The following is a 23,147-nucleotide window of genomic DNA, read 5'->3' as shown; positions in this document are numbered from 1 at the left end:
GCAGTGCGTGCGCGTGGTGCAGCGCCGGCAGGGGCCAGCAGGGGGAGCCTCGGAGCAGGCAGCCGGCCCGGCAGTGAGGCTGCGGGAGCGCAGGGTTTCTGGTGAATTCTGGGCTGGGGGCCTGAGGGGAGGGCGCTGGGGGCGCTCAGGACCTGGTGGGGGGCCAGGGACACAGTAGGGGCTGCTCCTGCCAAGGTTCTGCCCTCACAGGAGGCCAAGCGTCCCCAAACAGGCCAGGCCCAGCACCTCGCCCTGGCTATGCAGCCTAGGGCAGGACTGTGGCTTCAGAAGCCCTTCCTGACCCCTGACCTCTGCCCTGAGTTGACCCTGGCCCCCCTGGGCGGCCCCTCCGGGCAGCCTTCTGCCCCCGGGGTCCAGGCCTGGCTGGGCGGGGGCGGGGGCAGGAGAAGTTTGGGCCCTCCGGTGCTCCGTAGCCCGGCTCAGGGCATCCGCTTCCTAGGGCCTGGGGCTTTCTGCCTGGGCTAGGCTGGGCGAGGGGCATCCCTGCGCCACACCAGGTTCCCGGGGCTGGGCTGGGGCTGGGGCTGGGGCTGGGGCTTTGGTGGGCGGTGGGAGCCGGGCCTGGGCGGCCTGGCAGGCAGAGCAGGGTGAGCGCTGGGGGCCACAGGCCTCAGGAGCCGGGGTGGGGGGCGGGGCAGGGGGGCGGTGGGGGGCCTGGGCAGGGGCCGGGCAGGCTGTGCCGTAGAGGCTGGAGGGGCAGCGGGGGTGCTGGGCATGGGGGCGAACGCCCCAGGCGCCTTCTGTTTCCAGGGCGACTCTGCGGGCATGGATGTGTTCCAGAAGGTGGAGAAGATCGGAGAGGGCACCTATGGGGTGGTGTACAAGGCCAAGAACAAGGAGACCGGGCAGCTCGTGGCCCTCAAGAAGATCAGGCTGGATGTGTGAGTTCTGGGACGGCATCTGAGACCCCCTGGTCCAGGGGTGACCCACAGCCCACCCATCCATCCCTCATCACAGGGTTTTGTGTTCACTCCTTTCCGAGTGCTCCCCAGTTACACGGGGGCCACAGAGGTGCAGCCGTCATGCGTCCTCACCCCGACCAGGCTTTGCCCCCGGCCGCTGGGGGTGACGGGTGTGTGCCGAGGAGCACAGAGCCCCATCGCTGGGGAGGGGGGTGGGCATCCTTAGGGAATAAGGAACACAGGTGACGCCCCCCGCCCGCCCCCCGCCCCCCAGCAGAAGGGCCTGCTCAGCTGCTGCCTCCACTGCTGTACCACTCTGTTCTCCAGGGAGACCGAGGGCGTCCCGAGCACCGCCATCAGGGAGATCTCCCTGCTCAAAGAGCTTAAGCATCCCAACATCGTCAGGTGAGGCGGGAAGGAGTGGGGAACTGGGCCTCTCCCAGCCCGGCTGGGAGCCGCATGGTGACTGGTGTCGCCCGGCCAGGCTGCTGGACGTGGTGCACAGCGAGAAGAAGCTTTACCTGGTGTTTGAGTTCCTCAGCCAGGACCTGAAGAAGTACATGGACTCCACCCCAGCCTCCGAGCTCCCCCTGCATTTAGTCAAGGTACCGGGGGAGGGACGGGGGCAACCGGCGAACGCTGGCTCAGCCGGCCCCGCCTCTGCTCAGCCAGCTCCTTCTCACGCTCGCTGTTCCAGAGCTACCTCTTCCAGCTGCTGCAGGGGGTGAACTTCTGCCACTCTCATCGGGTCATCCACCGAGACCTGAAGCCCCAGAATCTGCTCATCAGTGAGTTGGGGGCCATCAAGCTGGCTGACTTTGGACTGGCTCGGGCCTTCGGGGTGCCCCTGCGCACCTACACCCATGAGGTACCGCAGGACAGAGGGGAGAGAAGGGATGTCACCCGTGCACCCAGCTACCCTGAATGATGCTGTTTTCTTGTCCCCACAGGTGGTGACACTCTGGTATCGTGCCCCCGAGATCCTCTTGGGAAGCAAGTTCTACTCGACAGCTGTGGATGTCTGGAGCATTGGTTGCATCTTTGCAGAGATGGTACAGAGAGGGCCAAACATGGCCACAGGGAGGCCACAGGCAGGGTCCTCTGGGGTGGGGGGTAGAAGGGGCTCTGATTCTATTAGAAATGGATTAAGGGGTGTTTGGGACTGGCTAAGGTCTTTTTCCAAAAAAGGCCAGGATTTTTAGCACAGCCCTGGGAAAGATATCTTGGAGGTGCCTCCCTGGTCTGGCCTCTTTTCTGGTATTGGATTCTGCATGACAAGGGAGTAGACCCCACACCTTCTCCCCGTCCCCGTTCCAGGTGACCCGCAGAGCCCTGTTTCCTGGCGACTCTGAGATTGACCAACTCTTTCGTATCTTTCGGACCCTGGGGACACCCAGTGAAGCCATGTGGCCAGGAGTCACCCAGCTGCCTGACTATAAGGGCAGTTTCCCCAAGTGGACCAGGAAGGGGCCGGAGGAGATCGTGCCCCACCTGGAGCCAGAGGGCAAGGACCTGCTCATGGTAGGTACAGGTGGGCGGCAGGGAGGCTGAGAAAGACCTCCTCGCGCCAGCTGTTGCTCTTGCTAGAAGTGTCCCCTTTGTCATCTAGCCTCTTAGGCAGCCCTGGTTCCTTCTGAGTCCCAGCTCGTCTCTTTTCTGACTCCTATACAGTTGGCTTGTCCCCATGTGTATTGATTGCTCCACCTGGAAGCCTCTCCCATGATAGGTCCAATGTTCATCATCCCTTTTAAAACTTCTCTCTTCTAGTTAGCTTTGTTCTTATGCTGTGATATGTGCCCTTTTTCTTAGTTGCCTTGTGTTTTGGTAATTTTTTCTCGTGGACATTATTATCCCATCTAAGCTGTAAGCTTTCCCAGGCAGGGACCACACCGCCCACTGCCTCGGTACCCCCGCAATGCCTTCCATAGCGGTTACTCTTCACACGAGGCTGTTCAGAGCAGGCTGCTCCCCGCTGCCTCGGCCTCTGCCCCAGTCCTCACTCACCCCTCCGCTTGTACCCTCTTGACCCCTTGGGCTGGCCCAGGCCAAGGCTGCCCGGAGGGCCTCAGGCAGAGCTGTCCATTCTTGCCCACAAAGACTCCGAGCATGTTTCTCTCTTTAGTCTGGTGTTGGGTCAGAGGAAGGCAGGGCAGGAAGTTCATCTTCAGGCTCTGTGTCCAGCTTTCCAGAGGGCTGTGTGCGCCTCCCAACCCAGTGCCAGGAGGATGGAGTGGACTTCCCACGGAGCCTCCTAGCCCTCCATCCTGGCTACTCTAAGGCAGGGGGGCCCTTCCGCAGCCTGGCCAGGTTTAGGGATTTCTGTGTTTCTGCCCCACCCTCAAGCATGCTCCCCGGACAGGTTTGGTTCCCTCATCCTGATACCTAGAGAAAAGTCTGTCTCAACTAGAACTAGGCTGGAGCCTGGAAAGCTCCCTAAGGAAGGGGCGAGACTGACTCAGCCTCAGTAATGTGAAGGAGACGGGGTGACTTAGCAGGGTTGGACTAGAATGAAGTCTTTGTCCCCAGATTCCAGGAGTGTCCAGAACTGGTTCTCAAGCTGGGAGGTACTGGCTTTGTGCCGTCTGGGTGTGACGGCAGCTCTGCTTCGGGGCTTGGGGCCCCGGCCACCCCGGGCCCAGTCTCTCCCCTCCTCCTCTTCCTCCGCAGCAACTCCTGCAGTACGACCCCAGCCGGCGCATCTCAGCCAAGGCCGCCCTTGTGCATCCGTACTTCTCGTCCACCGAGACCTCCCCGGCCCCACACCAGTGTGTGCTGGAGCGTTTCTGCCGCTGAGAAGGTGTGAGGCCTCAAAACCTCTCTCCAGCTGCTGCCCCCCTGCCTCCCCACTCACTTCCCAAGAAAGAAGACACATCTGGGGGGGAGAGCAATTTGGCATCAGCCGTCAGAGGGCTGAGTTTGGGTTTGTCCTGCCAGCAGGTTAGCGAGTTCCTGTGTTTGTTGGGTTTGCCGGTGCCGTTTCAAGATGGGGGCACAGAAGCCCCATGCCCGAGGGGGTCCGTTAGAGGCTGGGTCCCCTGGCACCAGAATGGCAGGTGCCGAGGAGAGTAGGAAGCCTGCCCGGGCCTCCAGTGAGGCCCTCCTAGTGCCCTTCAGCTGCCTGGCCCTCAGTTGCAGAGCCAGAGCCCAGGGGAAAGGGTTTCTCCTGGCTGGTCTTCCGGATTTAAAATGGTCTGGGGAAGAGTTGAGTTCCAGTTAAGAGTCCCAAGTTAAACAGGAAGCGGGCTGAGGGAGAGAGGACATCTTCCTGATCCTGGGGCAGGCCACGTGTTCTAAGTAGTTGTCTTGTCACCTAGGATATGCTTAACGTTTGTTTGCTTCTGGCTTTAAGAACAGAAAATAAAACTGATGCATTCCTGAGTTTTCCAGTGTTTCTCTGCTCAGGGGGGAATACCAGGGACTTGCTGACAAGGGGGAGGTTGACAGCGGGCTGAAGACAGTTCCTGGCCTGAACTGAGAGGCCCTGAGCCGGTGGGGAGCAGGGGGAGGGCATCATCCTCCATGGCCTGCCCCCGTCGGGTCCTTCCTAGAGTCAGAGGAGCCACAGGCCTCCGAAAGCACCCCGTCCCCAGCAGGGCCAGTTGGGCGTGTCCACTCCCCAGGACCCAAGGAGTGCTGTCCCTCATGCTTATGCCCCAGACGAATCGACTCTTATGTTCCCAAATGTGAACAAGACACCAGGAGAATTTGTTTATTGGAAGCACTGGGTTGAGGGAGGAGGGAGGAAAACAGAACTGCTGATCTCCATCCAGATCAGGGGACGGACTGGGCACCAAAGTCGGGGGGAGGGAGCCCAACACCGAGAGTCAGTCAGAGGGAAGACCCACCCCCTCGGATTGGGCTGCCCTGGGGGCAGGGGTGCATGCATCCTACCCTCCCCCCTCAAACAAGCTCCTGTGACTGCTTTGGCCCCCGTCAGTGCAGGGAGCGCAGGCTAGTGCGGGAGGCCGAGCGGTAGCAGTGGTACCCCTCCAGCGAGGCTGGGAGGAGCAGCAGGCCGCTCAGGGGGTCCTTCCGGCAGCGCCCCATGGCCTCCTTGTAGCTCAGCCGTTCCTTGGAGATGGGATCTGTCAAATCCTTCTCATAGCTGGCCTCGTCCTGCAGGAGCTGGGCCAGCTCTTCACTGATCATGCCGGAGAGTGTGGCCTGCGCGACGGGGATGCGGCCCGTCCTCTTGGGGTCGATGAGCCCTCCGGTCAGGTGCTGCGCCCGCAGGTACGGGAGCATGCTCTCCTGGGGCATCCAGCCCTTCTGAATGGCCTCGCCCACTGACAGCCTCTTCCTGGTGATGGGGTCCTCGATGCCGGTGAAGCCCTTCTGGGCACTGAGCAGCCTCTGCACTGAGCTGTTCTCGATCAGCCCCCTCTCCACAGCCTTGTGCACGGAGTAGCGCTCCCGGCTGAGGAGGTCCACGATGCCCCCCGTGGCTGCCTGCGCCTCCAGCAGCTTCTGCCCGGTAATGGGGTCCAGCATGTTCTTGGCCACGGCCGTCTTGATGGTGACCTTGTTGTCCGTGGTTGTGTCGTAGACGCCGGCGATGGGGAAGTTGTCCTCGCTGAGCCCGAGAGAGAAGCCGAGAGAGAAACCGGGAGAGAAGACTCTGGTGCTCTGGGGGGCCGGGGAGGCCAGCGGGGACTTGGAGATGATGGTGCCGATGGAGACGGGGGAGCAGGGCTTGGTCTCCCCGGCCACGAGCAGGGCGAACTCGCTGATGGGCAGGTGGCCGTCCTTGTAGAGATGGTACTCCTCCTTGGAGATGTGCCGGCAGCGCAGGGCGGCCTCAATGGAGTACTGCTTCCCGCTCTTGCGGTCCAGGAGCACAGTCTCCTCCCCTCGGGGACCCGAGGTGGTGACCTCGTCCCAGTCACACTCGAGCTCCTGCAGCTGGAGGTACTGGCCTCGGTCGATGATGCCCCTCTTGTAGGCCTCGTACGGGGACATGTCCTTCCCCGTCTCAGGCTCCAAGATGGAGATCTTGGTGGAGAGGTTGGTCTCTCGCGTCTGGGTCTCCTGGTTGAGCTCCTCCCGGCTCACCTTGGTGTGGAGGTCCCAGAGGGTCCTCTCCTTCTCGTAGATCTGGTCCTTCTCGCGGAGGATGGCCGTCTCGAGCCGCGAGAGCTCCTGGCCCCGCTGGGCTGCCCTCTGCCGCTCGCTCTCTGCCTTCTGGCCGAGCAGCTTCGACTCCTCCTGCAGGCTCAGCACCTGCTGCTGCTTCCGCGTCTCCAGCTCCTGCAGCTCCTCCTGCAGCTGCCTGCACTCCTGGCTCTTCCAGTCCCGGGCCTTCTGGAGCTCGGCTTCCTCCCGCGCCCAGGTCATCCTCAGCGCCTCCGCCCGCTCTACCTGCCCCTGCAGGCACCTCACCACCTCCTCCCGGCTCTGCCGGGTTGCGCGCTCCCTGTTGAGCATCTCCCACACCCGGGAACGCTCACCCTCCAGGACCGGGTCCTTCTCCACCCTGATCACTTCCCTGTAGATGGTCTTCTCCTGCGGTTTGGTTTTCTGGAGCACGTCGATCTGCACCTGCAGCTTCTCGCACTCCCGACGCAACTCGGTCACCTGGCTCTTCTCCTGGTCCAGGTCCCGCCGCTGGCTTTCCAGGGACTTCTCCAGGTCCGGGTCCTTCTCCAGCTGGACCACCTCCTCCACGATGACCTTCTCCTGCACCGCGGGAGGCCGCTTCTGCAGCTCCTGGACCCTCAGGGTCAGCTGCCGCAGCTCCCCCTCCACGGCCAGCTGCTTTCCGCGGTCCTCCCGGAGGCTGAGCAGGCCCTCATCCTCCTGCAGGGTGGCCCGCAGCTGCTGCACCTCCCGCTCCAGCTGCCGCCGCCGGCCCGCCTCCTCATCCAGGCTCCGGCTCAGCCGGCTGTGCTCCTCGCGGCACTTCGGGTCCCTCCGGGTGACCACCACCTCCCGCACCACCACCTTCTCCTCGGGCCGCCTCCGCTCCAGCAGCAGGTACTTGTTCTGCAGCTCGGAGACCACGTCCTCGGCCGCCCGTCGCTTCTGGGCCGCCTCCCACAGCTCCTGGCGCAGCCGCTGGGCCTCCTGCTCCAGGACCGGGTCCTTCTCGTGGCGCACCACCTCCTTGTTCACCGTCCTGGTCTCCACCTTGGAACGCTCCCGTCTCCACTCGTCACGCTCCCCCTGCAGCCGGATGAGCTGCTCCTGGGCCCGCCCGCTGCCATTGACCAGCTCGTTGAGCTGGGCCTTCAGGTGGTCCATCTCCCGCAGCACCTCCGGGCTCCTCTCGTGCCTCACCACCTCCTGCGTCACCTGCTTGTACTCCACCACGGGCTTCTGCGCCCGCAGGACCGCCAGCTCGGGCAGTAGCCGCCCCGCCGCCTCCTCCACGCCACCCCTCCTGCGGGCGGTCTCCTGCAGCTCGGCCCTGAGCCGCACCATCTCGCGCTCCGTCTCCGGATCCACCTGGAAGATCTCGTGGACACGCTCCTGCAGGTCCACCCTGGGCTTCTGCTTCTCCTCTGCGCTGTGCTTGCTGCGCAGCTCCTGCAGCTCCCCGGCCAGCGCCTCGTTCTCCCGCCTCTCCGCCTCCAGGCGGCTCCTCAGCCAGGACACCTCTTGGAGGAGGCCTGGGTCCTGCTCCACCCTCTTCACCTCCTTCACCATCACCTTCGGCTGCACGGCTCGGATCGCCTGCTCCAGCTCCGCGATGCAAGCCTGCAGCCCAGCCACGGCTGCCTCCGCCCCCTTCCTCTGCGCCGCGTCCTCCTGCACCCGAAGCCTCAGGGCCTGGGCTGCCTTGACCATTTCCAGGTCCTTCTCCACCTTGACCACCTCTTTCACCACGACCTTCTCCTTCACGCTCGCCTCCTTCTGCTCAAGGGCCAGCAGCTCCGTCTTCAGCGCCTCCAGTTGCGCCAAGACGGCGGTGTTCTCCCCCCGCAGGAGCTGGATCTCGCTGCTGAGCTGGGCCACCTGGCCATCCAGGCCAGGGTCCCTCTCGATCTGGGTGACCTCCTTGGTCAGCAGGTGAGGCTGCGTGGCCTTCCTCTGGTTCTCTAGCTGCACGACCTTCTGGGCCGCCGCCTCCAGATCTGCCTGCAGGCCAGCCCGCTTCTTGCCCTCGTCCTCCACCTGGGACTTCACCCTGGACAGGTTGCTCTCCAGCTGGGGGTCCCGGGAGAACTCCACCACCTCCTTCTCCTCCACTTTCTCCAAGGGCCGCTGGGTCTTCAGTTGCAGCAGCTGGTCCCTCTGCTCCTCTAGCTCACGCTGAACCTGGGCCACCCGCTTCCTCTCCTCCTCCAGCTGGGACTTCAGGGCCTCTGACTCCCTCTGGGCTCGGGCTGGGCTCTCAGACCCCTGCCGTGCGTCATGGGTCACCTGGATGTCCTCACTGAGCTCCTTCTGCAGGGTGAGAGGAAGAGGGGAGAGTCCTGGGGTGAGGGGAGGAAAGGGATAAGCCCACCCCACCCTCCTGAGATCAGGACCCTTCCCTGCTCCCTGAGACTTCCTAGTAGGTCCTGGGAGGTGGAACTGAAGACCTGGGATGCTTGGAAGCAGGATTTTGAGAGGCTCCATCAATGCCCAGGATGTTAGCATTCAAGGCAGCGTTCAGGCCGCGTTTGCAAATAGGAAGGTCCTCCCTTCCTCAACTTTCCCCCTTCCACTTCCACCCAGGCTCCCAGAAATGGGCCCACACTCCTCTGGGGGACCCTGGAGCACGCCTCTGGGTGGGAAGAAGCTGGCCAGTCCTTTGGCCAGTCACCAAGTCATGGAGAGCACCTGGCTCCTGGTCTCTCAGGGATGGAGACCTAGGTGGCCTCTTGCCCACTGGGGCTGGATCCTAGGCTGAAGACTTTGTGGGGATTCTCTCCCGTCCCCACCGGAGCACTGCCCAGTGGCGAAGCTATGACCGCATCAAATGACATCTCCTGGTACTAACTCTGAGATGTTCACCAGCCTGTAAGAGCTGCTGGGGGAGGAAGGGAGCAGCACCTCCCTCAGGCTGCTGAGCTGTCTCGGGGCTGCAGGCTGCAGTGGGGGGAGGAAGGGGCATCTGCCAGGTCAGTCACCGGGCCAGGCTGCTTAGTGCGGGAGCGGGTGGGCCTCACCCCCATACCTTCTCCAGAATCTTTCCCGCAAACTCCAGCTGGTGCAGTTGCTGCTGGTGCACGGCTGCAACCTCAGCGTAGGCCTTCATCAGATTCTTCTCCTGGAGAGGCCACAGGGAGGTGGGGGAGGGCAGTGTCAGCTCCTGCCTCAGAGGCCGCGGAGCCCGGCGGTGTTGAGGAATGAGGGATACAGAGCCCTGGCTCACCTGGGCCTGGATGCTCTCCTGCAGGGGAGCCACTCGGGGTCTCTTGGGGGCCGACCCCGCCTGGGTGGGCTCCAGGGAGCAGCGGTAGGTGTCTGCCTGCAGCTCATAGTCCTGAGCAGGCGGGGAAAGGACGACAGGCTGGCCGTCAGTGGGGGAGGTGGATGGAGGGGGAGGAGGGGACTGTCAGGGAGAGGGAGGAGGGAGAGGGAGGAGGGAGAGGAGGGAGAGGGAGGAGGGAGAGGGAGGAGGGAGAGGAGGGAGAGGGAGGAGGGAGAGGAGGGAGAGGGAGAGGGAGGAGGGAGAGGGAGGAGGGAGAGGGAGGAGGGAGAGGAGGGGAGGAGGGAGAGGAGGGGAGGAGGGAGAGGAGGGAGAGGGAGAGGGAGAGGAGGGAGAGGAGGGAGAGGGAGAGGAGGGGAGGGAGAGGGAGGGAGAGGGAGGGAGAGGAGGGGGAGGGAGAGGAGGGGGAGGGAGAGGGAGGGAGAGGAGGGAGAGGAGGGGGAGGGAGAGGAGGGAGAGGAGGGGGAGGGAGAGGAGGGAGAGGAGGGGGAGGGAGAGGAGGGGGAGGAGGGGGAGGGAGAGGAGGGAGAGGAGGGGGAGGGAGAGGAGGGGGAGGGAGAGGAGGGGAGGGAGAGGAGGGGAGGGAGAGGAGGGAGAGGGAGAGGGATAAAAGGGACAAGCTGAAGTAACTGCTTACCTGCAGGGCTGCCTGCAGGTGCTGGGAGAGGCGGGATGCCATGGCCCTGTCCTGCTCTCGGCCCTGGATCTCCTGAAGCAGCCTCTGCCGGGGCAGAAGGGAAAATCAGGAAATACCGCTCACCTGGACTCTCCTCCAGCTGGGCACCTCCAGGGCGTCAGGCAGCCAGTACCGCCCAGAGGCGGGAAGGGCTCTGCAGTTATCCACCGTGGCCTCTGCCCAGGACATTTCACCCCTCCACACACACACACACCTGGCCACGCTATTTATTCCTCAGGCCTCAGCCTGGGTGTCAGTTCCTTCCAGGCTGCTTGCCCCGACCCCCATGCATGTCCTGCAATGGGCTCCCGCAGCGCTCTGGCTTCTCCACCAAAGCACTTAGCAGCGTCATGGCCTGGGATGCACCGGCCTCCGCCTCAGACTGTGGGCTGCCTGAGGGCCGGGCTGTACCCCCGCCCCTGGTTCATTACCAGCATGTAATAGGGGCTTGGCAAGCATGAGGAAGAGGATGCAGTAGGAGGGGGGGTAACCCTCAGGAGCATAGGGCCCGCTGTCCACCTTGGACCAGACAGAGAAGGGCTGGCTGTTTCTGTGGGCAAACTGGAGCATTTGGGGTGGGGGGTGTGACACAAGGCCTTCTGGGGTCTGAGCTTTGAGGTCATTAAAACACTGGCCACTAGAGGGCCACATGCACACAGGCAGCTCTCCCTGTTGGGGAGGTGGCCCGGGAAAGGGATGCGGCTTGAGGGCCCAGTTCTGGGTACCGGGCCCCAGGTCACCTGCAGCCCCAGCTCCTCACCTTCTGCACCTGCAGCTTGTAGGCAATCTGGCTGGGCCCGTCTCTGGGCCGCACCTCATTGCGGGGCAGGTGCTCCAGCCAGGAGTTCAGGTTGTCCCTGCAGTTCTTGAACCGCTGGTAGGTGAGGCCAGCGTCCTGCGCCATCTTCTCCCTGCAGGAGGACGAGGCCCAGAGCAGAGGTGAGAGCTGCCCTCAGGGGACAGGTGAGGGGTGCACGGAGGAGGCTGGTGGGTGCCTCCCTCCCTGGGACAGTTGGGGAGGGCTGAGTGACCCACCATGCCGATTCCCTAACTCTGGCCCTGTGCTGGAGCTGGGCATTCAGAGATGGACCGGACACTCTCTGCCAGGTACCACCTGGGAGGTCGGTGCCGTTATTATCCCTTTTTTTTTCCTTTTTTAATTTATATGGATGCGCCTGGTCTTAGTTGTGGCACATGGGATCTTCATTGCCGTGTGCGGGATCTTTAGTTTCGGCATGCGGGATCTAGTTCCCTGACGAGGGATCAAACCCGGGCCCCCTGCATCGGGAGCGTGGAGTCTTAACCACTGGACCACCGGAGTAGTCCTCTATCCCATTTTAGAGGTCAGGAAACTGAACCTCAGAGAGGTGAAGTCGCCAGTCCAAGGTCACACAGCTCACCAGCCGGGCCACCGTGCACCGTGGGGCTGTGCTATGAGCCACGATGGCCCCGCACTCACCGCAGGTCCAGCTGGTCACCCACGGAGTGGTAGCGGTCCGTGAGGGCCCGCACCTGGCGCTGCTGGCGCGGCAGGTCTTGGCAGAACTCATGGAAATTACTGTGCAGCGTGCCGCACGTGCGCTCGGCGGCCTTCAGCTGGCGGTGCAGCCCCAGCACACAGGCCTGCTGCTCCAGCAGCTCCCTCCGCTGGCGCTGGGGCAGGAGGGGACACAGCGTGATGCACCCTCATGGTTCGGTCGGACGCCACCTCCACCCTCCACCTGCCCTCAAATGCTTGGTCAGGCTGTGGCCCCCTTCTGCCAGGAGGCCACCAGCCCCTCACCTGCAGCTCGCTGACCCTCTCCTGCAGCGCACCTGGGCCTGCAGAGATGGGGGCCTCCTGCACCAGGGTGGACTCGAAGCCTCGGATGACCCTGTCCGCCTCCCGGATCTGCCGCTCCAGACCCAAGGCAGCCTCGGCTCTGCCACAGAGGAGGCCAAGGGTCAGATGCCCCCTTGGCCACACCCATGCGGCCTCACCCAGCGGCCCCCATCCCCAGAGCACTCACTTCTCCCCGTAGAGTCTGCAGAGAACCTGCACGTCACTGTACTTGTTCTTGACGTTGCTGAGGGCCACGGGTAGGTGCAGGGTGGTGGGGCCCGCAGGGTGCCCCGACAGAAACGCCTCACACTCCTGCTGGGCTGCTGCCTTCTCTGCTCCCAGGCTCTGCAGCCGCTGGGCCATGCCCTGGGGTGGGGTGGGGCTCAGGATCTCTGCTCTGGGCAGGTGGCTTCCACCCAGCCCTCCTGCCGTGTCAACCTAACTCTGCCCAGGAGGCCCGAGAGTGTGGTGGAGACGTGCTCGGGCTCAGTTCCCAGGTAGATGACCATGGGCGGGTTAACCTCTCTGACCCTCAGTCTCCTCATCTACAGAATGCTTGATGGGAGGATGAGACGAGACCCTGTGAGTCAGGAGTTCTTGCCCACCTTGGTCGTCATGTCACTATCCTGTTCGCAAAACCTTCAGCTCCCTGCCCCCTCGCTCCAGGTCAGGCAGCCAAGCCCTAGCTCCATCCACTGGGGGTTATTGCGTTGATTCTTTTATCAGTTATTCACTCATCTAGTCCACAAGCCACTGGTGCCGACTCCATGCCGCGCGTTGCCTCCTTTCCAGGTTAACTGCACCCCTGACACCCCTGACGCTGTGACTTCAAAACCCAAGGACCTATTGGGAGACTGCCAGGTCCCAGGGCAGTGGTAACCAGGGCCCGGCATGGGCAGAGGCATCGCTGAGGCCGTGTTACCGCACAGTGCCTCCTCCTGCCACTCCTGCTTCCTCCCCCTGCCGCCCCAGGACCCCACCTGCAGCACCTTTCCCACCTCTGGAGCCCTCCTGCCCCCGGCCAGCGCTCTGAACCAGCTGAAACGCTACGGAACACTGCCGAGTGAAAATAACAAGTTGCACGATAACGTGAACAACGAGCTTCAAATTTTTAAAAACTATATCCAGACGAGGTATTTGAGTAGAAACCGGTTTGGAAGGATCCAACCCAAACTGCTGCCCCCAGGTGCGGGGGGGGGGGGGCGGCTTTCACGTTAGCACTTCTGAGTCCTCCTGTGATCATGTTTATACTCCTGCAACCTCTCCAGGGGGGCTCCCTGCCAGCCACCCGGGAGAAACCACCCCTAAGATGCTCCAGGCTTCCTGCTGCTCTCAGGACTCTCGCCAGAACACCCCTCCAGCCTGGGGTACAGGGCCTTTACTCTGAGCCCTGCCCCTCTAGAACCTTCCTGGGCCTCGCTATACTTCATCCTCAGGACACCCAGACGAGTTGGGTATTATTCTGCCTTTTTTCAGGGATGAGGAAACCAAGGCCCAGAGAGGCTGAGTGAATTGCCCAAAGTCACAGAGCCAGTCAGTGGAGGAGCCAGGATGGGAACCAGCTTGCGTGAGTTCTGGACTGTCCACTCCCTTCTTCCACCTCGGGGCCCCATGGCTGCTCCCACACTTGCCTCGTCTTTACTTCGTGCACGCCCCCAGGGCCGGACCACTTCTTATCCCAGCTGCCCTGCTTCACCCACCTTGTGGCTTTGGATGCGGCCCTCCAGGTCCTCCAGTGGTGTGGTGTGGCTCAGTGGGGCCCGGATCCAGGTCAGCACCTGCTTCTCTATCTGCCCCAGGTCCTCCTCCAGCCGGGTCATCTGTGTCAGGAGCTTCTGGGCCTGTGGGTCGGCTGGGGCTGAGCTGGTTGGAGCTGGGGGAAGAGAGTGCCTTTGAGGGTCCAGGGCCTACCTCACGTCTGCCTGTCTGCCTGGTGGGCCCCTCCCTGAGTGCCTGCAGAGGGTCCTGTGTGGGGTGGGGCGGGAGGGCCATGGGCAGTGCCTAACTGAGGGAGGGACATCCCCAGGGGCTTGCCAACCCAGGAGATGGAATCCCCAGAGCAGAAATCCTTAATTCAGGGTCACCCCCTGCCTGTGGCAGCCCTCACAGTGACCAGAGTCGAGTCTACTCCCTCCCCCTGTTCCCTGGCCAGCCCTCAGTACCCTTCTGGCTAGGCCGTAAGGGCTCTGCAGCACTGGCCTTCAGGCGGCTCTGGACTGTGGTCAGTTTCTGCTTCAGGGCCTGCAGCTCCGAGGCCAGCCTGGAACAAGAAGGAGATCAGAGAAGGACGTCCCTCCACTCTCTCCCCTCGGCCCCAGCAGTCACTGGTCCAGGCGAAGGCCAGCAATGGCCTCAAACCACAGGGCCCATTCTGGGCCCACAGCCTGCCTCCTGCCCCTGTGGATCCCCAGGCAGACTCACCTGGAGGCCCTGGCCACGGCTTCAGGGTCCGGAGCTGGGATGCAGAAGCAGGCGGCTGGGGCACGTTTGGTCTCGCCTGCCGGGCCCTGGACCAGCCAGGTGTGCGGGTCAGTGTTGTCTATCAGCGTATACCGTTCGCCCTGCAGCAGCTGCACCTAGGGGGCAGGTGGGGAGGGGCTCATGCAGGCTCAGGGGCCTGGCCGGAGAAGGGATCAAGGCCAAGGTGGGTAGAGGCTGGGGACGGGGACAGGTAGAGGGACAGGAGCTGGAGCAGGGGTGCTGGGGTAGGGACAGGGACAGGCCAGAGGCAGGACAGGGCTTGGAGAGGGGTAGTGCTCGGGCAGGGGTGGGGCGGGGGGTGGGGCAGTGGCAGGAGTGGGTAGGAGGGGGAGGGGAGGGACTGGAGGAGGGAGGGGAGGGACTGGAGGGGGCAGGGGTGGAGGGGGCAGGGGTGGGGTGGGCGGGGCTGGAGGAGCTGGGCAGGCAGAGACTGTACTTCTCCCGTGTCCCAGTCACAGATGCTGTCCACGTGCAGGGACTGCTGGGGTGGGTTCCTGCGCTGCGGCAGAGGGACCACCTCCCGGCTCCGCAGCTGCAGGTCCCCAACAGTCTTTTCGGCCACAGCCAGCTGCTTCTCCTCTGCCTGCAGGGACCCAGACAATGGGGGCTCAGGCCAGCCCCATACGTGCCCCCCAGGAGGGCCGGGGAGGGGTCTGGCCCTCATGAAGACAGGGTCTCTTAGTCAGCAAAGTAAAAGGAGCCCCTCCCAGGGCACCCAGGATCCTAGGGCCTGCTGGTTGGGGTGGGGTGGGGTAGGGGGCTGCCCAGCATCACCCAGGCCTGCAGAATGGGAGCTGGAGGGGCCTCAGAGCTCTTCTGGGCAGCCCCTGTCACATTACCGATGAGGATACTGAGGTCCAGAGGTGGGAAGGGCTTGCTGGTAACAGACCAGGCTCCTGCTGCTGCAGCAGACCTCCTTCTCCTGCTCCCAAGGCTGGGGCTCCAGGCAGGACTAAGTACCCGGGAGGCCTGAGACCCAGACACACAGGCAGGCCCCGTTCTCAGGAGTGAGTGCAGGGGCTGGGTGGGGCCATCTCACCTCCAGCTGCAGCAGCTCTGTTGGGGCGCCAGGTGGGCCCCCGGGGGCAGGGCTGTACTCGGTGTCCAGGCTGGAGTTGAGCTTTGCCAGGGTCTGGCTGACAGAGTCGGCCTCTTCCTGGAACTGAGGTCGGTAAGTGGTCAGGGGCAGAGCTGGGGCACCCGCTGCCCTAGGGCACCCCGCAAAGCAGCTAAATGCAAACCGGTTAAACCCAAACTGCCACTTGCCCGCCGGCCTTTCTATCCAGGCACCGCAGTCCTTTTAACTAAAGTGCTCTGCGGATCAGGCATTGTGAGGTCACTGAACTCCAGTTCTTTCAGTGTCGTAAAACACTTTGGTTTGTGTCCTTCCTGCACAGATAAAGGGCAGTGCCCCTCCCCCCTCACTCTAGCACCTGGAGTCCTGGCTGGGACCCTGGGTGCCCAGGGTGCCTCAGAGTAGAAGCTGGGAGTGTGCTTTAAAGATACATCCTACAGTTGGGTGATATTGCGGAATTCTCATCAGTGGGTGTGATAATGGTATTGTGGATATATAAAAAAATGCCTTTTAAACAAAAGAAAAGGGAAGAAAAAAATCCTTGGCTTTTGTCTTTCTCAAAGTAAAATAAACCATTTTAGCTGGAAATTATTAAAAAAGAAGTCCCTGTTGTATATATACATTTTTTATTTTTAATTTTTGTTTTCTTTTTCTATATGTAAGTCTATTATGTCAATGTTTGTCAACCCTTGTTTCATTATTGTCCCTTCAAAGGAGATTTTTTAGACATTTTTTTCCTTACTTTCCCCATCGTCACCATGAAATGTTAGTATTATAGATATGCTGTATTTCCTTTACGTACGTGTATCTGTGATTTATGCATAAAAAACGATTTTTTTTTTTCCACCCACGAGAACCAACTTTCATCCCCCAGGAGTGATATCACCCTGTTGAGAATGTATGTGTGACATTATTTTCCCCCTGGGAACTAGTCACAACAACACAGCTCTGTCTTTTTTATTCGGTGCCTTGACCCCTGAGATGCGAGCGTGTCCTGCGGTGTCCTCCAGACACAGCCCCGTCCCCCTGCCCGGCCCTGCCCACAGGCTCACCCGGCAGTAGTCCTCCACGTGCTGCAGTTGACTCTCCTGGCAGATGCACAGGTTCAGGAAGTTCTGCCACTCCGACTTCAGGGCCTCCTGGTGGGCCTGGGGGCGGCAGCGCGGAGTCCTCGGACCGCGCCCCGACCTGGTCCATCCACCCACCCACCCGCAATGCTAGTCCTGCCCACCGTCTCCCACCCAGGTGGTGTCTCCCTCTCCGTCTTCCTAGCCCCCGTGGGAAGCTCCCCGAGTGAGGGAGTTAGGGTCCCCGAGGCAGCAGGGAGTGGGAGGGCCTTCGCACCTGGATGGGCCCCACGGCCGGGTGCCCGATCTCCACCAAGCGCTCCCCGTCACGCTCCAGCTGGTTCACGCACTGCTCCTGGCTCAGCAGCTCGTGCTGCCTGAAGTGCTGGGAGAGTCGGGGAGCGGGCGGTGAGGACGAGGATGTCCTCGTCCCCCCACCTCGCCCCCCCAACTCGCCCCCACTTGCCCGCACTGACCTCGTACTCCCTCCGCACGCCCACGGGGTCTGCCATGAGGTCGCTCCAGTCCTGCTGCAGGATGCACTGCTGCTGCTGGGCCAGGGTGCTCAGCTGGCGCGTGCAGCCCTGCAGGTGCGTGTACAGGCTGCCTAGGCTCTCCCATCGCCACAAGGCTGCCTTCTGTGCTCGGGCGAGAGGCAGGGAGAGAGAAGGGGTAGCAAGAGGCACCATCACGCTGTGTCCCACTCCCGGCCCGCCCAGCCCGCCAGCCTGTCCCATCCCCCTGCTCACCAGGAGATCCTGGTATTGGCTCTGGATGCTGGCCGCGTCCTGCCTCGACCAAGGGAGAGAGAACGCAAGCGCAGTGAGAGATGGGGTGCAGGGGAGAACGTCCCCACGTCCTAGGCCTCCCGTGCCCCCCTCCTCCACCCCTAGCCCTAGAGGGCCAGCCAGGCCTCACTCAGGATCTGATGGGAGAAAGGGAACTGGGGCTGGGGCCAAGCAGGGATGTGCGTCCGACAGCTCACCCACCGGCCCTGTGAGGCTCTGCAGCTGCTGCCCATAGGCCTCGATCTCCTTCATCAGGATGTTGTGCTCGGCGATCTGCTGCTCCAGCTCCGCCATGCCCGGCCCGTACGGGCCCTCACAGACCTGCTTCTGCAGAAGGGCTGGCCGCTCAGCTCTGCTGCAGGGCCTGGGGTGGGAGCCCTCCTGCACCTACCCTCCCCCTGGCCCCTGGCATCCCCATCGGCAGAGGCGGAGCTGGTCACTGGGGCAGAGGGTGGACAGGTGGGCGCCTGGGTGAATGGCTGCAGCTCACCCTGGGGAACATGCTATTCTCCAGTGGCCCTGGCCGAGGCCTGAGCATCGCATGACTGAGGACCCTGAATCTCACTGGTCCCTAGGACTCAGGGCTCAGCCTCTGAAAAGTTTCCACGCTCCGCCCTGCCTTCTGCCAGGACACCTCCAGCCTGGCTCCAGGAGCCCGTGCACACCCTGCCCTGTCCATGCCCTCCCCTGTCCCCTCGTTGTTATCACAGCACCCCTTCTGTCGTGATATCAAAGCACAATTCCTCACGTGATGCTCAGGGTGCCCGTGACCTGGTTCTGCCTACCTGCCCAGAAAACCCCACTTCCCATCGTACCCCAGGCTTCCTCCAGGCCTCTTCCTTTTCTCTGGAATGTCTTCTCCTCACCACCTGACCCCAACCCAACCGAGCCCACCTGCAGAAAGCCTTCCCTGACTGCACCATCGCCTCTGCCCACTCCCTTCCCAGATGGCTAGCTGCCCCCAGGTCCAAGCACGCATCAGCCCCTGACGAAACGCAGCTCTGGGTTGCCCTCTGATTGCTGATGGGTGTGACTTCCAGCTCCTTGAGGTGTCTCCGACTTTGGGGATGGCTCCTGACCTGCTTCTGCTCCAGCACCCATGCCCAGTCGACCTTGGGCCCCACGTCAGGCGGCAGCACCATCCTCTCATACAGGGCGCGGTACTCGGAACACTCCTGGGTCACCCGCTCGTGCAGCTGCTTGATGCTGCCAAGGAAGTGGCCAGTAGGTCGGAGCTGGGCCCGGGGCTCCCCCCGGACACCCGGCGCCTCCATCCTTGAGCCCCAGCCCCCCACCACCCCCGCCCCCACCCCACTCACTCCTTCTCGATCTCCTTGGCCTGCAGGTGCTTGAGCCGCCGGGCCTTGTCCACGTCCAGGAAGAGGTCCTTCAGCAGCTCCTCGGCCTCCTTCAGGCTACGGCCCACCTCCCCTCGGTGCTGCAGGGCCTGGCCCTGCTCACTGAGTTGCCGGTCCTGCGGCAGCAGATGGCATCCTCACTGCCCGCCGCTGCTGCCTGAGCCCCACCCTGAGGGACTCTGGCTAACCTTGGTGCCCACACTGGCAGAGGGCAGGGCATGGACACCTGCGGGGCGGACTCAGGACACAGGGGAGGCCTGGGCCCTCAAGCCCCTTTGACCCCCCAGGTTAGGAGCCAGACAGAGGAGGGATAAGCCCTCTCTCCCACTGTGTTTGGAGAGTGGCGAGGGAAAGACTGGACTGTCTGTCCACCTTCACCACGACAGGTGGGCACAGGAGGGACCGCCAGGCATGGCAATGGGCCTCCCAGGTGCCCACGCCCTGTCATCTGCCCCCAGGCCTCACCTGCTGCAGCTTCTTCTGGGTCTCCAGGATGTCCCTCTCCACCTGGTCGGCTTTGGCCTGCATGCGAGAGATGAGCAGGGCCAGCTCCTTGGTGGCAGCTCTGATGGGTGGTGGGGACAGAGGGCAGCGTGGTTGGAAAAGGTCCCTCTGTTTCCCTTGGGCAGAGGTCTGCCCAGCTGGGTGGTGTCCCTTCCTCCACCTGCCCCGTCCTGCCCTACAGCCGGGCTCACTGCCCTGGAGGGAGGAGTCCAAGACCTGGGGAGCTCTGGCCTCTCTGCAGGAAGCTCTGTGAGATACCCAGTTCTGGGCGGGGAAGCGCTGCCTCCACAGGAGGGCTCAGAAAATGGGGGTCTCGGGTGTGCGCGGCACCTCAGAGCCAGCCGACCTCCCTGTCCTGGAAGTGTGTCCCCAACCCCGCCTAGCTCCCTGCCGCTTCTTCTGGCTGTAGGGCAGGCAGCCCGCAGGGGAGTGAGTGAATCACTGGCTCAGCCCCTAATACCTGAGACGGAATGGCTGGATCTTGGGGAGGGGCAGTTGGGCTGGCTGGGCACAGGGGAGCAGCAGCGTGTCCCCCAGCCCAACTTCCATTCACGCCAACCCTGTCTCCCCATTGCTGCCCTGGGCTCTTCCTGTGCCTAAGCTAACAAGCTTCCAGAGGAGACACACAGCACCGGGCCAGGGGGAGGCCACGAGACTGCCAGGGCACCCTTTCCAGATTTAGGGGTTCAGAGCCCAAACTGGGACCTGACTTGCCCCAGGCCACACAGCCAGGAGCAGAGTATGAGCCTGAACCAGGTTGCCAGGGTCCTTTCCCAGCCTCTGTAGGGCGCCTGCTGTGGAACTGAGCTCACTCTGGAGCCCAGAGGCTCGAGCAGACCTAATAAAAGGCAGAGTGGTCTAAGCCTCAGGAGCACAGCACCCTGTGAGGTCACAGTCCTGGGAAAGGTAAACCTTCATGAGCTGGGCCTTGAACCAGGGGGCAAAGGATAAGCCTCCTCCAAGCAGAGGGGCGGTGACGCAAAGACACAGTCTGAAAGAACTCTGACAGACGGCCTGGTTTTTATCCTTTTCCACCACTACAGCTGTGTGGTCTTGGGCAAGTTACTTAATCTCTCTGTGCCTGAGGTTCCTTACCTGTAAAGTAAGGCTCTAGTAATATCTACCTCACTGAGTCATTACGTTAAGAGAACTGATTCATCTTAAGTGTCCTGGGCAGAGTCAGAACCCAGTTAAGTGTTAGTTTTTATTCCTCTGGAATGTAGGCGCTTCGAAGGCAGGGAGGGACCTGTCGATTCTGTTTACGATGGCATCCCCGGGGCCTAGAACAGTCTTGGCACACAGTAGGTGCTCAATAAATGTGTTGAACAAGCAGATTGCACATGAGGGGAATGATAAGCCCTCCTGGGGCGGCTGCAGCCAGAGGACAGGGCCCTAGGGACTGAGCTGCCAGGGAGCCTCCCTGGGGATGGGAGCTCTGGGTCCTGAGCCCTGGGGGCGCTGCTGGGAGGAGCACACTCCACCCTGGGCAGGGAGGACAGCTGGCTCCAGTGAGTCTTAACTGCCGTCTTTCCCGTCTGCCCAGAAGCCCAGCCTCGGAGTCGTCACCCTGGTCCCTACTGGGGTGATGGGCCTTTCATCTCCACTCCCACCTCCACAACCAGGACCCCGGGAGCCGCCATCTCCACCCTGCAGAGGGGACTGATGGCCAGTGAGTAGGAGAAGGCTGGCCAAGTCTGCATACTGTGCGGCTCTGGAGAGCTGGGCTGGGCTCTGCCGGGAGCTGGGGGAACTGAGAGAGGTTCTGAGGATGTCTGGGGCCCACGGGCCCCTCCCCCTTCCCTCCAGCACCCCCTCCACACACCCATAGGGTGAAGGAATCATCTCAACTCTATAATAAAACTCTCAAGGCCCGAGGCGTGAGCCAGGTGGGGAAAGCTGCAGCTTGGACATGGGGGCAGCACAGCCCTGCCTCCGGGCACCCCACCTGCCACCTCTTGGCTTCTCCGGCCTCAGTCCTTCTGCCCACCCTGTGCTGTGCCCAGGTCCCACGGGTCATCAAAATCCAAGCAGAGCATTGAGGGCAGAGCCATGGACAGGGAGACAGTCCCCCAGCCTCCCAGCAGAGGAAGGCAGCTGCTCAGGCCCCCATCCAGCACGTCTACAGTGCAGCCTTAACCCGTGGCCCTCAGGCCCCCCGGAGAATGTGGGGAGCCCCAGGCCATCCCTGGTCTCCTGCCAGGGCTGGAGCTCGGCCTGGGTCGAGGAGAGAGAGTCCAGACCCAGGCTCTCGGCCTCAGGACACCGAATGCCAGCACTGGGCTGGCCCCGGCTCTGGCCTGCTTCCCCCAGGTGGCTGGAGCACCTGGGTCTGGCGCCACCCCGGCCCCAGCCCCCTCCCCCGGCCCCACTCACCGGCTGTGCTTGTTGGGGGACCCCTTGGGGGAACCTTTGGCCAGGGAGGCCTTGGGGGACCCCTTCCCCTGGGAGCCTTTGCTCAGCCCCTTGAACATGGTGGTGAAGGCAGGTGCGGGTTCAGGCTGGGCTCGGCCGGCGATGGCAGGCGGGTGGCAGGCAGCTGGTGTGAGGCCTCGCTGGCTGCTCAGCTGGGCTCTGGCGAGGTGGGGCGGCCGGGCACTGGGCAGGCGGTCTTTGTGCGGCCCCTCCCTGCAGGTGAGGCAGCCCAGCAGCCGGGGCTGTGCGGGGCTGTGCGCATGCACCCACGCTTGCCCACACCCCCCTCACGCCCGCTCCTGCACAACCAGTTTGGGAGAAAAGGGCACAGCCCAGAGGGTGGGGCGCTCGAGACTGCCCGACTCTCAGAGGAGGTTTGGACTTGTTACACGCACACACCCAGAGCCAGACGGAGTCAGCAGAGATCACACCCAGATGCAGAAATCGCAGGGTCCAGGAGGGACAGGGCTCCAGACAGATGTGCGTGCGTGCGTATGCACGCGCAGGCTCAGGGACCCAGTCCGACCTTAGAGCTTGGGCTCAAGGTTAATAAACACCTCCAGCCAGCACAGTGCTGTCAGGCACGCCCCCACCCACAGCTCTCAGCCTGCCGGAGGGGGGCTGCTCCCTGCCAGCTCAGGGTGGGTGGGAGGCCCTGGGCTCTCTGCTCACCACCAGGGCGTCCAGGTCTCTGTTCCACGTCCTCCACCGACATGATGGGTCAGCCAGGGGGCATTCACCCCTGGCAACTGGCACGAGGTACATTTTAAAAGTGGACACCACCCAGCCAGCTCCCCAGAGCACCAGCCCACAGTCCTGCAGCCCGCTAGTCCTGGTGGGCTGGTTATCCCACCTGTCCATGGCTCCGGGGCCAGATACAGTCAGATGCGCATTGCTGGGCTCCTCGGAAGTTTCAGAACAGTGCCAGAGGGGCCGGGACTCCTCCTGGGCGCCTCCCCCAAGGGCCCCCAGCACTAACCTTCAGGTGCTGCTGCGCCCAGGGTCTGGAGGAGCCTCCTGGGAACCCACTGTTACTTGGGTTTCCTACCTGCCTCTCCTCTCTCCCCAGAAGTGGCCCCTGGTGGCTTTTCTGGAGTCAGATGGAGTGTCTAACAGCAGTGCCAGTTTACTGGTCTTTTCCTCACATTGAGGGCCAGGGAGGTCATCTTGGGAGCTGCCTTCTCCTGTGGTGGCCCCCAGGATCTTCAAGACAGGTGTGGGTTCCTCCATTTCCAGGCACTCATTTCACTGCCCCAGCTCAAGTCCCTTCTATAGACCTAGAGTCATTCCCTGGAACCATTACAGTTTCGGTGGAAGGAGGGTTTGAGGGGGAACAAAGGGGGAGGGATGCAGACAGGCTGGGTTTGGAGCACTGGGACATCCTGGCAGGCCCAGCTGAGGACAGAAAACAACCGAAGAAGAGATAAGGGTCCCAGCCCACTAGGGAGATCAGGGACAGAGGTCTGAGACTGGCCACATGCCCCCTGGGGCAGAAAAGGCCCGAGTCCCTTTTGGCTGCATCTCATGAACAACCCACTGAATTTAGCCCTGGAGAAGGGACACAAGAGTCACCATCTATCCTGGAGGGGGAGGGGCTCACAGTGGTAGTGGCGGTGGGGAGGGCAGCAGGAGGCCTTGACCCAACAAGTAGCAACAGGGAAGCAGTGGTTTCCAGCTGTTCTTCT

At 62.6% G+C, this 23,147-nt stretch overlaps 2 protein-coding genes across 2 annotated transcripts; one reads left to right on the top strand and one right to left on the bottom strand.

The window, feature by feature from the left end:
* The first annotated feature begins 735 nt into the window (after positions 1–735).
* Positions 736–4,219, top strand: CDK3 (cyclin dependent kinase 3). The gene is made up of 7 exons (XM_060080583.1): positions 736–902; positions 1,251–1,328; positions 1,408–1,528; positions 1,621–1,791; positions 1,874–1,975; positions 2,241–2,444; positions 3,591–4,219. Exons 1-7 carry the CDS (start codon positions 736–738, stop codon positions 3,714–3,716), a joined length of 969 nt encoding a protein of 322 aa, XP_059936566.1. The 3' UTR covers positions 3,717–4,219.
* Positions 4,220–4,856: 637 nt separating this feature from the next.
* EVPL (envoplakin) lies at positions 4,857–21,521 on the bottom strand. Its single transcript, XM_060082710.1, has 22 exons — positions 21,424–21,521; positions 19,012–19,111; positions 18,508–18,662; positions 18,268–18,394; positions 17,390–17,515; positions 17,150–17,188; positions 16,877–17,038; positions 16,678–16,785; positions 16,386–16,481; positions 15,298–15,420; positions 14,695–14,841; positions 14,199–14,353; positions 13,940–14,037; positions 13,478–13,650; positions 11,965–12,143; positions 11,739–11,877; positions 11,415–11,608; positions 10,716–10,866; positions 9,917–10,000; positions 9,223–9,333; positions 9,025–9,117; positions 4,857–8,309 (listed from the first exon to the last, which is right to left on the bottom strand). The coding sequence occupies exons 1-22, from the start codon at positions 21,519–21,521 to the stop codon at positions 4,857–4,859; spliced, it is 6,111 nt and encodes a 2,036-aa protein (XP_059938693.1).
* Between the last annotated feature and the right edge of the window lie 1,626 nt (positions 21,522–23,147).

Source organism: Mesoplodon densirostris, chromosome 18, assembly GCF_025265405.1.
Source record: "Mesoplodon densirostris isolate mMesDen1 chromosome 18, mMesDen1 primary haplotype, whole genome shotgun sequence".
Lineage (NCBI taxonomy): Eukaryota > Metazoa > Chordata > Mammalia > Artiodactyla > Ziphiidae > Mesoplodon > Mesoplodon densirostris.
This window is presented reverse-complemented; position numbering and strand designations above follow the sequence as displayed.

Excerpts from the sequence above, each read along its gene's own strand:
- CDK3 (XM_060080583.1), top strand. The coding sequence starts at position 736 with ATGGGGGCGAACGCCCCAGGCGCCTTCTGTTTCCAGGGCGACTCTGCG. Across the intron at positions 1,792-1,873 it reads TGCGCACCTACACCCATGAG|GTGGTGACACTCTGGTATCG; the intron begins GTACCGCAGGAC and ends TTGTCCCCACAG. Across the intron at positions 1,976-2,240 it reads GTTGCATCTTTGCAGAGATG|GTGACCCGCAGAGCCCTGTT; the intron begins GTACAGAGAGGG and ends TCCCCGTTCCAG.
- EVPL (XM_060082710.1), bottom strand. The coding sequence starts at position 21,521 with ATGTTCAAGGGGCTGAGCAAAGGCTCCCAGGGGAAGGGGTCCCCCAAG. Across the intron at positions 16,482-16,677 it reads CGGCCGTGGGGCCCATCCAG|GCCCACCAGGAGGCCCTGAA; the intron begins GTGCGAAGGCCC and ends TGCCGCCCCCAG. Across the intron at positions 12,144-13,477 it reads GCCGCATCCAAAGCCACAAG|GGCATGGCCCAGCGGCTGCA; the intron begins GTGGGTGAAGCA and ends ACCCCACCCCAG.